The sequence below is a fragment of the Geotrypetes seraphini genome, chromosome 13, assembly GCF_902459505.1.
Source record: "Geotrypetes seraphini chromosome 13, aGeoSer1.1, whole genome shotgun sequence".
NCBI classification, from domain to species: Eukaryota; Metazoa; Chordata; class Amphibia; order Gymnophiona; family Dermophiidae; genus Geotrypetes; species Geotrypetes seraphini.
In genome coordinates this window covers 73,502,835-73,516,054 of record NC_047096.1, presented here as the reverse complement: position 1 = coordinate 73,516,054, position 13,220 = coordinate 73,502,835, and the positions used below count along the sequence as shown (strand labels likewise).

Genomic DNA, 13,220 nt, shown 5'->3' with positions numbered 1-13,220 from the left:
ACGCTGCCATGGTAAATGTGCTGAAGCCCTTAGGAACTGAATGGTTCATTTACCGGAGCTTTGTAAAAGGGGCCTATATTTGTTACATATATCTAAACCAGTGGTCTCAAACTCAAACCCTTTGCAGGGCCACATTTTGGATTTGTTGGTACTTGGAGGGCCTCAGAAAAAATAGTTCAGTTTAGCTGTTAAAGAACAGATAAATGGAATTTGATTATCACATCACAATATGGTCATTTCAAAATCAAGCTCTCTTTCTGCTGCAAAGATGTGATTTACTCCTGCAAGACTTGCGTTTTTCTGTACATGCCAGAGGGCATGATTTTTGTTCTGGCTCATGCCTCTGCATGTCAGTTCTTCTTTGGTCACAATCACCATGCACTTCCAAATACGTCTATGTTTCATGACCTGTTATTTCTTTTCCCGTTTGTATGGTTTTATGGAAACTTAATAAAAAAGGTTTAAAAATGAAACTCTTCATTCTCACCTGCAGTAATAAATGAAAAGGCAGAGGAGGATGAGAATGAGCAAAGCCAAGGCCCCTAGGATGGTGAGCAGGAAGATGGTGTGGTAGGCAGCGATGTCCTTCATTCCTGTTGACATGGTCATGAGCCCTGCACAGAAAGAGAATAGGTTTCCAGGCTGAAAACAATACTCCACAACAGTGGTGTACACTTCTCCCGCCATATTCGCGGTTTCGATTATTTGTGGGTTTTAGCTTGCTGGCTCCTCCCCCCCCAAATTACATCAGCTTGCATAGAGAAATCGCCGATTCCAAGTGTTTACAGAGAAAAATCGCTGATTTCCAGCACTTTCTTCACCGTGTTTTGCCTCTCCTTCAGGAACAGGCCAGGTCTCCTACCATGTTATTCGCAGTTTCACTATATTCATGACGGCTTTTACTAGAAAACAGTGAATAACATGAAAAAGTTATTTGTGGTTTTTCTGTATTCGCGGGTCTGTTAATCCCCTATCACAGCGAATACAGAGGGAGAAGTGTAGTAAGAGGGGTGCGGTCCGCCCCGGGCGTGGTCTTCCTAAGGACACGGTGCCACCCTCCTCGTCTCTGCACCTGCCCGCTCGCTCCCCGCTCCTCTCCTTGCCGCGCACACCCCTTGCCTTCCCCCTGTACCTTTTTGGCGCTCTCTCTGACGTCACTTCTGAGACCCACGCCTAGGAAGTAACATCAAAGGGAGCAGACACCGACATGGGTAGCATGCTGCTCACACCGGAGAAGTTTAAAAGGTACGGGGAGAAGGAAGGAGCATGTGCACAGCAGAGGGGGAGGAGTCCAGCTCACCCTTTAATATGCCACTGCTCCACAAACTTTACTTTTGCTGCAGCTAGTGTGTATGTAAGCACACGAGAGCAAGGTTCAATACTCAGCAAATACAAATACAGATAGAACTGAGACAATATAAACCATATACAGTGATATCTTGGAATCCAAACTTTATCCATTCCAGAACCCCGTTCGAGTTCCAAGACAGTTTTTTTCCATTTAAAATAACAGAACCTGGATTAATCCGTTCCTGGGTCCCACAAACTTAAATTTTAACTGTAAATACACTGGATTTTAAGGTAAAATATTAACAAATAATAATAATACAGGACAGTATTTTCCTCACTACACTACACAAAAGTGAAAATCACACAAGATGCTTTCACTACAGCTTCTGACAATGAACTGAACAACATACGGGTGGCCCGAGTGCTGGGGAAACGTATTTCACACACGAGAACAACATGCAGGGCATTCAGATGCCAAAGCAGCGTTCGGATTCCGAGGCAAAATTTTGCTTGAATTTTTTGTTCGGATTCCAAGTTGTTCAAGCACTGGGGCGTTCAGATTCCAAGGTATCACTGTATAGCTTTATCTTATTTTTAATAGGTCATCAGAAGTGCACCCTCCTACCAAACCTTCAGGAAATCAATGAAAACCTATCTCTTTGATAAATTTCTCTGACTCCTTTCCTGCCTTGCTGTATCTTTGAAATGCTTCCGGATAAATCTTGACTGCCTCTTGGCATGCTAATGTAATTTGAAAGTCCTTTTCTGTAACATCGCTGTCTGAACACAATCTCTTCCTCTGTAAACCGCTCTGAACTGCTTGTGGTATTGCGGTATACAAAAATAAAGTTATTATTATTCTTATTATTTCCGTGTACGATCACTTTTAATCCACGGAAATGTGTGCACAGTTTAGGCAACGATTTCATGAACTTTAGTTGTTACCTAGCACTCCTCGTTGATCCAATTTTCTGCGCTTTACTTATACATCTTCTTCAAACGTTTTTTTCTGCATTTTATACATATACTTTCATACTACGTTTTATTATAAGATAGTATCAAAAATTCTTATTTTCATAGATGTACTAAAAAGCACTTATCTTGCGCATTCAGGTTTACTATGTCGGCTGGGAACCGTTTTCCTCCAACATGTTTTGCCCAGTGGCACATGAAAGCAGCCCAGAATCCTGTTTCCACAGTGGACAATCCAGGTCACTAGTATCTGGCAAAATCCCAAGAGTAAAACAGACTTTATCCTGCTTATCCTGGGTTGATAACAGGATACTCGACTTGATGGATCTTTGATCTGTCCCAGTATGGCAACTTGTATGTTCTCGTATTATCTGCAGTCAGAGTCTGCCTTTCACTCTCAAGCCTTCTCTTTCCTTCCATTTTGAAGTCCGTCCACTAGGGTCTGCTCTACATTTTCTTTTGGTGCTTTCTCATTCCCTTCTCTCACTAGCTGCTGTCTCAAATATTTTATGAGGTTCTGAGGGAGCTCTAAAACAAATATTTAATGAGGTTCAGACAGTTCTGAAAGAACATTAAGTCGTTCTGTTCTTCAAGGCACAGGAGACAAAACAACTCCTGCAATTAGAATCAAGCGAGGCCTCAGAGTGCTGGCATGCAAACGCACCAGAGACAAAAATCCAGTTGGCTAGTTCATTAGTGACAGTGCGGGAATAGTGTTATATGACCCCTACTTAAATGGGAGTGGTTTTTTATCAAGCAGAAAGCTCCCACGCATATAAACATGCCCTATACATTTCTGTATCGCAATGGAACATCAGTCACTGGTTTTCTGCAATTTATAGGCTCCTAATTTATATTCTATAAAACTCTGTTCTCCCATCCACAGCAATCTGATGATTCCCCAAAAATTATTCCTGAAAATTTTAATAGGTTTGCAGACCCTGATTTGGATAAAACTCATAATATTGCCAATAAGCATAAAGATTATGCCAAAAGAATACTGGTTGCACACGTTTTTGAATCTGGTTTGAGCAGTTACTTGAATGTTATAATGTTAATTGATAATGTTTGTTACAGAGCAGAATTATTTGTAGTGTTGAGGATTTTTCCTGGTTTCCCTCCTTCCAGTTATGTCTTTCATTACAGTGCTATTTGATTGCTTAAATTGTACAAACTGAGGGGGCAGTAGCAGCTCCCTGGGAAGGAGGTGGAGTTCAAAAGGTGATTGACAGCATTCTGCAAGCAACTTGCGGGTTCAACTGCATAACCCTAGCAATTCAGGATCACTAGACACATCTACAAGAAAGAAGATTATCGAGATAAGAACCTAATCTATCTTTGCATTTTTAAGTACAGGTGGCAGAAATTGAATATCAATGGTTATATTAACCCTTTATTTGGCATTGTTGCTCAGAAGCAACATGTGTTTCTATGGCTCTTATGGGAGATCTGCATCTCCAAATGCCCATTATTTGGCACTGCTGCTCTCATTCAACATCAAGTTACATAAAGCAGCCGTTTTCACCATCTGCCAATTAAAGGGTTAAACATAACAGTCAACGGGGAAACCAACTTATCCTTTAAAACACTGTTCCTTTGCCCAATGATTTCTTCCCTTATAGGTCCATTAAGCAGCTGTTGATCTGCCTCATTTATGGTTGGTAAGTTTGAACAACATAAATAAGTGTCACTATTCAAAGAATTAGTGGTGTCCTTCTTAAAAAAGGTAGCAAAATAATCTTGGAAAATATTACTAATTTGCGCATCAGACTGCACTATTGGGCCCTAGGCATCCCTGAGAAATTAAACTATACTAGGGCCTTGCCATTGTCTGACTGACTAGCTTAGCCTGCATTTTTCTACTTTTACTACCATATTTGTAAAATTGATACTGATAATAATTAGCAGATTTTACCTCTTTTGAATATATTTTTATTGTAGGAACCAATCACGAGAGGTACAATCAGCAACCAAGCCAAAAGGGAATAACACCATAGATACAATAATCAGATATACAATACAGCTAGGCCAGAGATCAGGCACTCAAACAGAACCTTCTCATGAAAGTCCACAATTTTCAATTTTGAAACAGAACAACAAGAAAACAAACCTCCCTCCCTCCCACCGCCCCAAATCCACCCACCCCCATCCCCTTGCATCCTGAGGAACCGACCCAGCTTAGAACGAGTCCCAGCACTCCATATAAGCCACTGATTGCCAGCTAGTGGCACCCTTCTTGCGTTGCCTTTCCCAGACCGCCATCTGGGACATACTAGCTCTCCATTGTTGGAACGTAGGGCACACACTTCCCACCCAGTGCTGCAGAATTAGCTTCTTAACAAGCCCTAAAGCCACCAGCACAAAGCGTTGCAAAGGCGCATTAATACCAGCCTCAGTCAGGGGACCCGTGACACCAAGCAGCAGAGTCTTGTACGACCATTCCAGGGAGCGCCCCAAAACATCCTCCACCTCTTGAAGTACACGCACCCACAGCGATCCCACCAAAGAGCATTCCAAAAAGTGATGCACCAGCATCCCCTTGAGAGCAGGACACCGGGTACAAAAGGCATCAGGCCACAGGCCCATAGTGTGTCCGACGCAGCGGGTTACATACGCCCTATGCAAGATCTTAAGATGAATTTCTTTTGAAGGAGGAGTTCATGCAGAGCTATCTGAGTGGAGAGCAACTGGTTTTATTGTGCTCTGTAGAGCGTAGTCTGAGGTTGTTTCTCCAATCTAAGAATATCGCTATCTCTGCTCTTTTCCTTATGACTAGAAAAAGCAATGATATCTCCTCTAAGCACCACTTTAGCTGTCTCCCAATAAAGGACCCCCTCCAATATACATGCCTGATTGTGATATGCAAAATCATTGAACTTCTGAAGGATATATTCTTCAAATTTGGCATCCCAGTATAAATCCAAATCATACTTCCAGTAATTGCTCCCCTCACCCCATCATTTCCTCTTAAGTCTTATCTATATGAGTGCATGGCCTAACATCTCAGTTGGACTAACAGTGGCTGTATTAGTGACTATAGGAAATAAGTTTCTAGATCAGGGATCCAACCTTGGCCCTCAAGGACCACAATCTTTTCAGGATTACTTCGATTAATATGCACAAGATCTATTTGCAGGCAAAGCCTCTCTTGTATGCAAATAGATCTTATGAATATACTTTGCAGAAATCCTGAAAACCCGATCTGGCGAGGGATGAGGTTGTTCACCCCTGCTTTAGATACTAAAATGTAATCTATACTAGAATGGGTAGAATGAGATCTAAAGCAAGTGGGCAAAATTACAGTCACAGGGTGAAAAACAGACGTCCATATCTCATATAAGGGGTAATAGAGAATGAAGCTACTCTTATGTCCTGCTGTCAAGTAGAGACTTAAACCAGACTTTATATTCTTGAGTGTTTTCCTTTTTTTTTTTTTTAATATCCTCTCAGCTCATCTGAAAGACAGAGAATTCTCCAAATTTAGATTGATATTAAGGCAGAAGGCCAGCAAAGCCCACTGACAGGATGGGGCTTCAGGATCATTAGATACATCCACATCTACAAGAAGATTATTGAGGTAAGAGCCTACTCTTTCTTTCTAGTGCAATATGTCTAGTGGTCCTGAACGCTAGGGATGTACCACAGCAGTTCCCAGAGTCTAGAGTGGGTCTACTGAGCCAGTCTTCAAAATGGAGGACCCAAAAGCATAGTCATTCCTGGCTGCTACTTCCACCCTATAGAACTTGGGTAAAGGTATGAAGGGTAGACCAAATAGCTGTTCTACAGATTTCCTCGGGCAAAACTGCCTGAGTCTCCGCTCATGAGGTAGCAACTCCTCTAATGGAGTGCACTTTCAATGTGATGCAGAAGAAATGGCCATTTTAATCCATCTGGAAAACAAGGCTTTAGACACCGGTCTCCCTTTCTTGGCATGACTGGTGAGAACAAAAAGGTGATCCGATACATGAAACTCATTGGTAATTTCAAGGTACCGGAGAAGCACTCACTTGACATCCAGCAAATGCAACACTTTATCCTTTTCTTAGACCCCATAGAGTGAAAAGCAGGCAAACGGACTTTCTGATTGATGTGCAAGGCCGAGACTACATTTGGTAAGAAGGATGGAACCGTGCATAAAGAGAGCCCTGCTTCTGAAATCTTAAGGAACAGATTCCTGCAGGACAGAGCTTGTAACTCAGAAATTTGTCTCGCCAACAAAATCGCCAACACAAACACCATCTTCACTATAAGAACCAGAATGGAAGCCTCCCGTAAGGGCTCATATGGAGCTCTATTGAGACCTTGTAATACGGTGTTAAGATTCCAGAAAAGGAAAGGGAGATGCACCAGAGGGTGCAACTGAAGAGCCACTTTAACAAACCGGGCGATGTCTGGATGAAAGCCTCTTCCCCCTCCCCCGAGCTTGGAAACAGCGACCCTTCTGAAGTTCCTCTTGCGAAAAGTCCAAGTCTACTGAAATTAGAGCTCGTAAAGGCTTTACGTCATTCACAGAACACTAGTGCGAAAAGGACTTCCAGGCCTTGGCATAGCCTGCTACCAGTGACGGCTTCTTAGCTCTAAGCAAAGTGGAGATGACCATGTCCGAGTAACCCTTGCTAGTCAGGGCCGTCTGCTCAAGAGCCATGCCATAAGCCCAAAGTGTTCTGGATTCTCGATAGGGACCGGTCCCTGAGTGAGAAGGTCCACCTGGATTGACAATCTACTTGCGAGTATGGGAAGTCATCTAAAGTCAGGACTCCTAGACACATTGCACCAGAAATATAATTAAGGTGGTTTTCACATTGTTTCATTTTTTGAGATGACATAACATTTTGTGAATGTTAGAGAGGTGTTTTTTTTTTTTTTTTTAATGAGTCAAGCGATGATTAGAAATAATTATCTACATAACATAACATAACTTTATTCTTCTATACCGCCAACAATCAAAAAACTTCTAGGCGGTTTACACAGAAGAGAAACTGGACAATCAGTGAAGTACAAAGTATTGAGAATAAAAGTACAAGTTATCTAAAATATGCATTGCTAACTGCTTTGGCCCTTGTTTGAGCTTGGCATTTTTTTTTTCCCCTAATGTCTTAGAAACAAAGATATGCTTAAAAATATTATTTTCAATACATTTTTCTATATTTCCGATGAGCATAATTTAGGGGACGTTCACTATAATCTTTACTGACAGACCTTTTTTTTTTTTTGCTATGCCTCTCCATCCTGCTCACCTGCTGTTGGGGCTGGCACAGCTGCAGCCCAGTAACCAAGCTGTTGGGAGAAAAAGGACCAGTATGGCTGCTGCCCTTCCTTCTTAATCACCCCTGTTCCACCATGGACCCAGAAGCCTAAGATAAAGGAAGAACAAGAGAAGGATGATTCCAGCGCTCTGTCTACTCAGTTCACTTGCAGTTACGCATGTGCCTGGCAATGTCACACAGGAAACACAGTAGAGTCGGGGTCTCAGTTAACCAGGAACTTTCACACAATGGGGAAAAAAAAAAAAAAAGTCCTCCGGAGCACCAGTGACAGCATCCTGAGCCACAAATCCTCCCTCTCTCAAGCCTCAAAGTGGCAGAAGCAGGCCGCGGTCCTAAGACATGAACTCCCTCGCTCCCTTTCTCTCTCTCTCTCTTCCTTATCCAAAGAGCAGCGGTCAGCAAGAGACAGACTGTTTGTTGCCAGCCCCGGCAGGGCCTTTTCTCTGATGCGTCGGAAGTGACGCATCATAGGAAAGGCCCTGCCAGGGTTGGCCGCGACCAGCTTGCGCCTCCAGTTGACTGCTACACTTCGGGTAAGGAAGAGAATGAGGGAGGGAGGGAGCGAGATGGCTGCCTGCTTCTGCCACTTCGGGGCTTGATGGAGGGAGGGAGGAGGGCCTTGCGGCTCAGGACCACTGCCACACTGGTGCTTTAGGTCGGGGGGGGGGGAGGGGGGAATTGAGAATGTGTTAAACAACGTTTCTAACACACTCTCAACCAGAAAAACAGTTATCAGGTATCCATCAATCCCCATGTACTATGTTACCCAGTCATTAACAGCAAACACTGGGGTACACAAGGCACATTACTCGACAGTACAAGACAAAAATATCTACTGAAGAAAATCCATGGCTTTAAGTAAACAACTTTCAAATGTCAATTTGTCAGTTCCCTTTATTTAGCCAGGCAAAACCAAGTGTGAGTAGGACTGCAGGCTGATTAGACTTCCTTTAACCACTGCTCAAATCAGGACACAACTAGGTCTATTCTTCTTGCTTGCAAGGAAAAGAAAGGGTTAACGGCTGAATCCTCTCTAAGGGAAGGGAGTGGTGTAATGAGCCCTTGGGTCCTGGGAGACAGATGAACCCTTACGGTTTTTAGAATCCCTGTAAATTCTGTGAAGTAAGGAGTTGAAATGATGCATTTTTTAAGTGCACCGGGAGGAAAGTGTGGCACAATAGTTAGTCCTACAGCCTCAGCACTCAGAGGTTGTGGGTTCAAACCCCATGCTGCTCCGTGTGACCCTGGGCAAGTCACTTAATCCTCCACTGCCCCAGGTACATTAGATTGTGAGCCACCGTGATAAATAGGGAGGTTGTGATTGGGCAGAACACACTGCGGGGATTCAAAGAAGGTTTGGATAAATTCCTGAAGGATACGGGGATTGAGGGGTACGGATAGAAGTAGTGATAGGTTATAGGGTGAGTCAGGGACCACTTGACAGGTCATGGACCTGATGGGCTGCCGCGGGTGCGGACTGCCGGGCGTGATGGACCTCTGGTCTGACCCAGCAGAGGCAACTTCTTATGTTCTTATGCTTGAAGTATCTGCGTGTAAATTGCTTGAGTATGGTTGTATGGTGGTATACAAGTCCCAACCCCTTTCCCTGATGTCATAGTGCCTCATTCCACCAATGCTTAAGAGCCAACCTCATCGGTGATGTCACAAAGGCTTCATTGTTCTATACTTGGCTCACTTCTACTATTGTACAGTGGTTAAAGCTGCAGCCTCAGCACCCTGAGCTTGTGGGTTCAAACCCCACACAGCTCCCTGTGACCTTGGGCAAGTCACTTTCCTCCACTTCCCCAAGTACATTAGATAGACTTTGAGCCCACCAGGACAGATAGAGAAAATGCTTGAGGTACCTGTATGTAAACTGCTTTGAGTGTGGTTGCAAAACAACAAAAAGGTGGTATACAAGTCCCAACCCCTTTCCCTGATGTCATAATGCCTCATTTCACCAATGCTTAAGAGCCAACCTCATTGGTGATGTCACAAAGGCTTCATTGTTCTATACTTGGCTCACTTCTGATATTATATTGGAGGAGAGCATGATGCAGTGGTTAGAGCTACAGCCTCAGCACCCTGAGGTTGTGGGTTCAAACCCCATGCTGCTGCTTGTGACCATGGGCAAGTCACTTTCCTCCACTTCCCCAAGTACATTAGATAGACTTTGAACCCACCAGGACAGATAGAGAAAATGCTTGAGGTACCTGTATGTAAACCGCTTTGAGTGTGGTTGCAAAACAACAAAAAGGTGGTATACAAGTCCCAACCCCTTTCCCTGATGTCATAATGCCTCATTTCACCAATGCTTAAGAGCCAACTTCATCGGTGATGTCACAATGGCTTCATTGTTCTATACTTGGCTCACTTCTGATATTATATTGGAGGAGAGCATGATGCAATGGTTAGAGCTACAGCTTCAGCACCCTGAGGTTGTGGGTTCAAACCCCATGCTGCTGCTTGTGACTATGGGCAAGTCACTTTCCTCCACTTCCCCAAGTACATTAGATAGACTTTGAACCCACCAGGACAGATAGAGAAAATGCTTGAGGTACCTGTATGTAAACCGCTTTGAGTGTGGTTGCAAAACTACAAAAAGGCGGTATACAAGTCCCAAACTCTTTCCCCTTACCTGTTGAGGGCCAGCATGGGTTGTGCTGTAAGCAGGAGAGACCCACATGTGCTAGTGTAGTGTGGTAGAGTTTGATTTCTCCCTTATGGCAAACTGAAGAGAGATGTAGGCCGCAGAGGGTTTTGGGGTGTGAAGGAATGGTTGTAGGCTTACATCATAAGTCTGTATTTTGGAGAGCAAAGAAGGAAAAGCATCGCTGAAGCTTTCAATCCTATTTTAATTTTTCGAGATCCTAACATTATGGGTGACATATGTGTGAGGCTTTTTTCTTTTTTTTTTAAGAGAAGGGCTTTGTGTGATAGATGCTGAAGCCACAGTCCAAAGGGTGATGTGACCACAACATAAAACACATTAAATGATGATAAACCCAAGGCCAGACCCACCACTAGGTGGACTAGGCACCTGCTTAGGGCAGCAGACCTGGGGGGATAGGGGGCTGCAGGCAAGGCAGTGGCAGAGAGAACAGCACTTTAAAGATGTTATCATCAGTGTGGCAGCGGCCCATAAGCCGCTCATGTTCAAAGTCCCCTGGATGCTGCCCCCTCCAAAAGGAAGTCCGCAATCCCATCCCCGTGAGTTCTTTTCCTGTCCCTGCCCCATTCCTGCAAGCTCTGTCCTCATCTGCACAAGCCTTGAACACTTTAAAATCATAAGTGTTTGAGGTTTGTACGGTTCAGGCAGGGCTTGCAGGAATGGGGCAGGGACAGGAAAAGAACTCACAGGGACGGGGACAAATTTGTCCCTGTGTCATTCTCTAGCAGGGAGCAGCAGCAGCTTTGGACAAAGGGGGGGTGACAGAGGGAGGAGATGGGGTGGTAGTTGTAATTGAAGAGGGGGAGATGCTGAAGACCTGAGAGGGGGAGGTGAAGAAGGGAAGATGGACAAGCCTAAGGAAGGGCCTCGAGTCACCTCAAGTGGGAGGCTGGATACATACAGGCAAAGGTTTGCCTAGGGCAGTGCTTCTCAACCCAGTCAGGTTTTCAAGATATCCACAATGAATAATTATGAGCTAGATTTGCATACACTGCGTCCTTGGTATGTGAATCTTTCTTATGCATATTCATCCTGAAAACCTCAGGATGCCCCCAGGACGTGGTTTGAGAAGCAATGGCCTATGTGTCAGGCAGCTTTGGGCTGACCTTGAACAAGTCTTCCACTCAGAAAAGAATCAGTCACTGGGGTTTAGCGAGGGTGGGAGGCGCTTGGGGCGGTGGTGCCACCCTGTCCCTTCCCCCCCTTCCCTTCCCCTGCACCTGATTAGCTTCCCCGGCGTGAACAGCATCTCCAACTTGCTGCCCACGCCAGCTCTCCCTCTGACGTCACTTCCTAGTCGCAGGACCCGGAAGTAGTGTCAGAAGGGAGCACCGAGGCTGGCACGAGCAACAGGTTGGAGCTGGCGAAGAGCTGGAGGTACAGTGGGAGGGAAATGAAGGCGCGCATGTGGCGGGGGAGAAGTGGGAAGGAGCTGGGGAAGGCGCTGGCGCCCCCCCAAAAGACAGTGCCCAGGGTGCACCTCCCCCTTACTATACCACTGGTAGCAGAAGAATGGGGTGGAGAGAGGACACAGTTTTGAGGTTTTTTTCCATTAAAAACAAAAGCAATACACGGGAACTCACAGCAGGCATTTTTGATCGTGGCTTTCAAGGGGCAGGAGAGTGGGAAGATGGCTCCTGCCCTACTTCACCGCTAGACCACCAGGGCTTTAAAGGTAAAATCTTTTAGTGGTCAGGGAGGCAGGGTAGTTTAGAGTTGGCCGGGTCAGGACGCGGGATGAATCGCTCCTGTCCCGGCTCACCGCTGCACCACCAACCGCTGTAACAGGTCCAAGTGGCGGAGGAGGGCGGGCGCAGACCAGAGGACTCAAATATAAACCGACCCCTATTTTGGGGCCATTTTTTTTGCCCCAAAATCTCAGTTTATATTCGAGTAAATACGGTAATAATCCACACAAAGTCAACAATCTAGATCAAAATACTACCCTTCTTCCCCTCCCTAAATCTAGAAAGATCATAAACTAGATTACCCTACTTTCCCAGCTAAGGTTTCTGAATGCATAGGCTCAATGAAAATATAATTAGTCCCCTGATACGCGATTAAACATTTACAAGGAAGCAGAAGGAAAAAAGGTTGATCTAATTGCCAAAACCTTTGGGCTGAGTTGGAGAAAAGTTCTCCTTTGCAGCTTAGTGGGCCTGGAGACAGGAGGAGGGTATTCCAAGACTGAAGGACTAAGTTGGCCATAAGGGGTAATCGTTGCCAATCCCAGTTTCACAGTGGGTGCAAAGCCTTATAAACAGATAGGGGGTTTTGTAGCTTTCAGAGAATGTCCAGATGGCTGAGCATGGAGTCACAATGGCAGGAACCCCTCCCCCTTCCCCACAATATGATTCCCACTGCAGGATCTCATTTCATAGGAGACGAATGGTTTAAATCAGCTTCTTGCAAACTTTTCCAAGCCGTGGCACACTAAACTCGGGGCCTTGGCTGTAGGTTCTCCACATATGCACAGTTGCCGACACAATGACATCACATGCATCCGTGTATGCACAGAGGCCTTCCAGACATGGCCCTGAGCTTGGTAACCTTGAAATGACTACGCCAGTGGGGAGGAGGAACAAAGATGAAAATGTTATAATGCCCTTGTATTGCTCTATGGTACAGCTTTAATTTGAATACTGTGTGCAGTTCTGGTCATCGTATCTCAAAAAAGATATAGCAAAATTAGAAAAGGTACAGAGAAGGGCGACAAAAATGATAAAAAGTTTGGGACGACTTTCCTATGAGGAGAAGCTAAAGCAGCTAGGGCTCTTTAACTTGGACAAGAGATGGCTTAGGGGTGATATGATAGAGATCTATAAAATACTGAGTGGAGTGGAAAGGGTAGATATGAATCGCTTGTTTACTCTTTCCAAAAATTCTAGGACTAGGGGGCATGCGATGAAGCTACTAAGTAGTAGATTTAAAACAAACCAGAGAAAATATTTCTTCACACAATGTGTAATTAAACTCTGGAATTTGTTGCCAAAGAATGTGGTGAAATCAGATAGCTTAGC

The 13,220-nt window shown here is 44.6% G+C and overlaps 1 protein-coding gene across 4 annotated transcripts in view; it reads right to left on the bottom strand.

Moving 5' to 3' along the window:
* The window catches only part of FAM171A2 (family with sequence similarity 171 member A2), an 87,723-nt gene that overhangs the window by 21,692 nt on the left and 52,811 nt on the right, over window positions 1–13,220 (bottom strand). For all 4 annotated transcript variants that reach the window (XR_004536744.1, XM_033917784.1, XM_033917783.1 and 1 more), the window contains exons 6-7: window positions 7,500–7,616; window positions 488–614 (exon numbers count right to left, since the gene is read on the bottom strand). Coding sequence is in view for 3 of the 4 variants with exons in the window: in XM_033917784.1 (XP_033773675.1) it covers window positions 488–614; window positions 7,500–7,616 (244 nt within the window). In the remaining variant the exon portion in view is untranslated. The remainder of the gene's footprint in view (window positions 1–487; window positions 615–7,499; window positions 7,617–13,220) is intronic.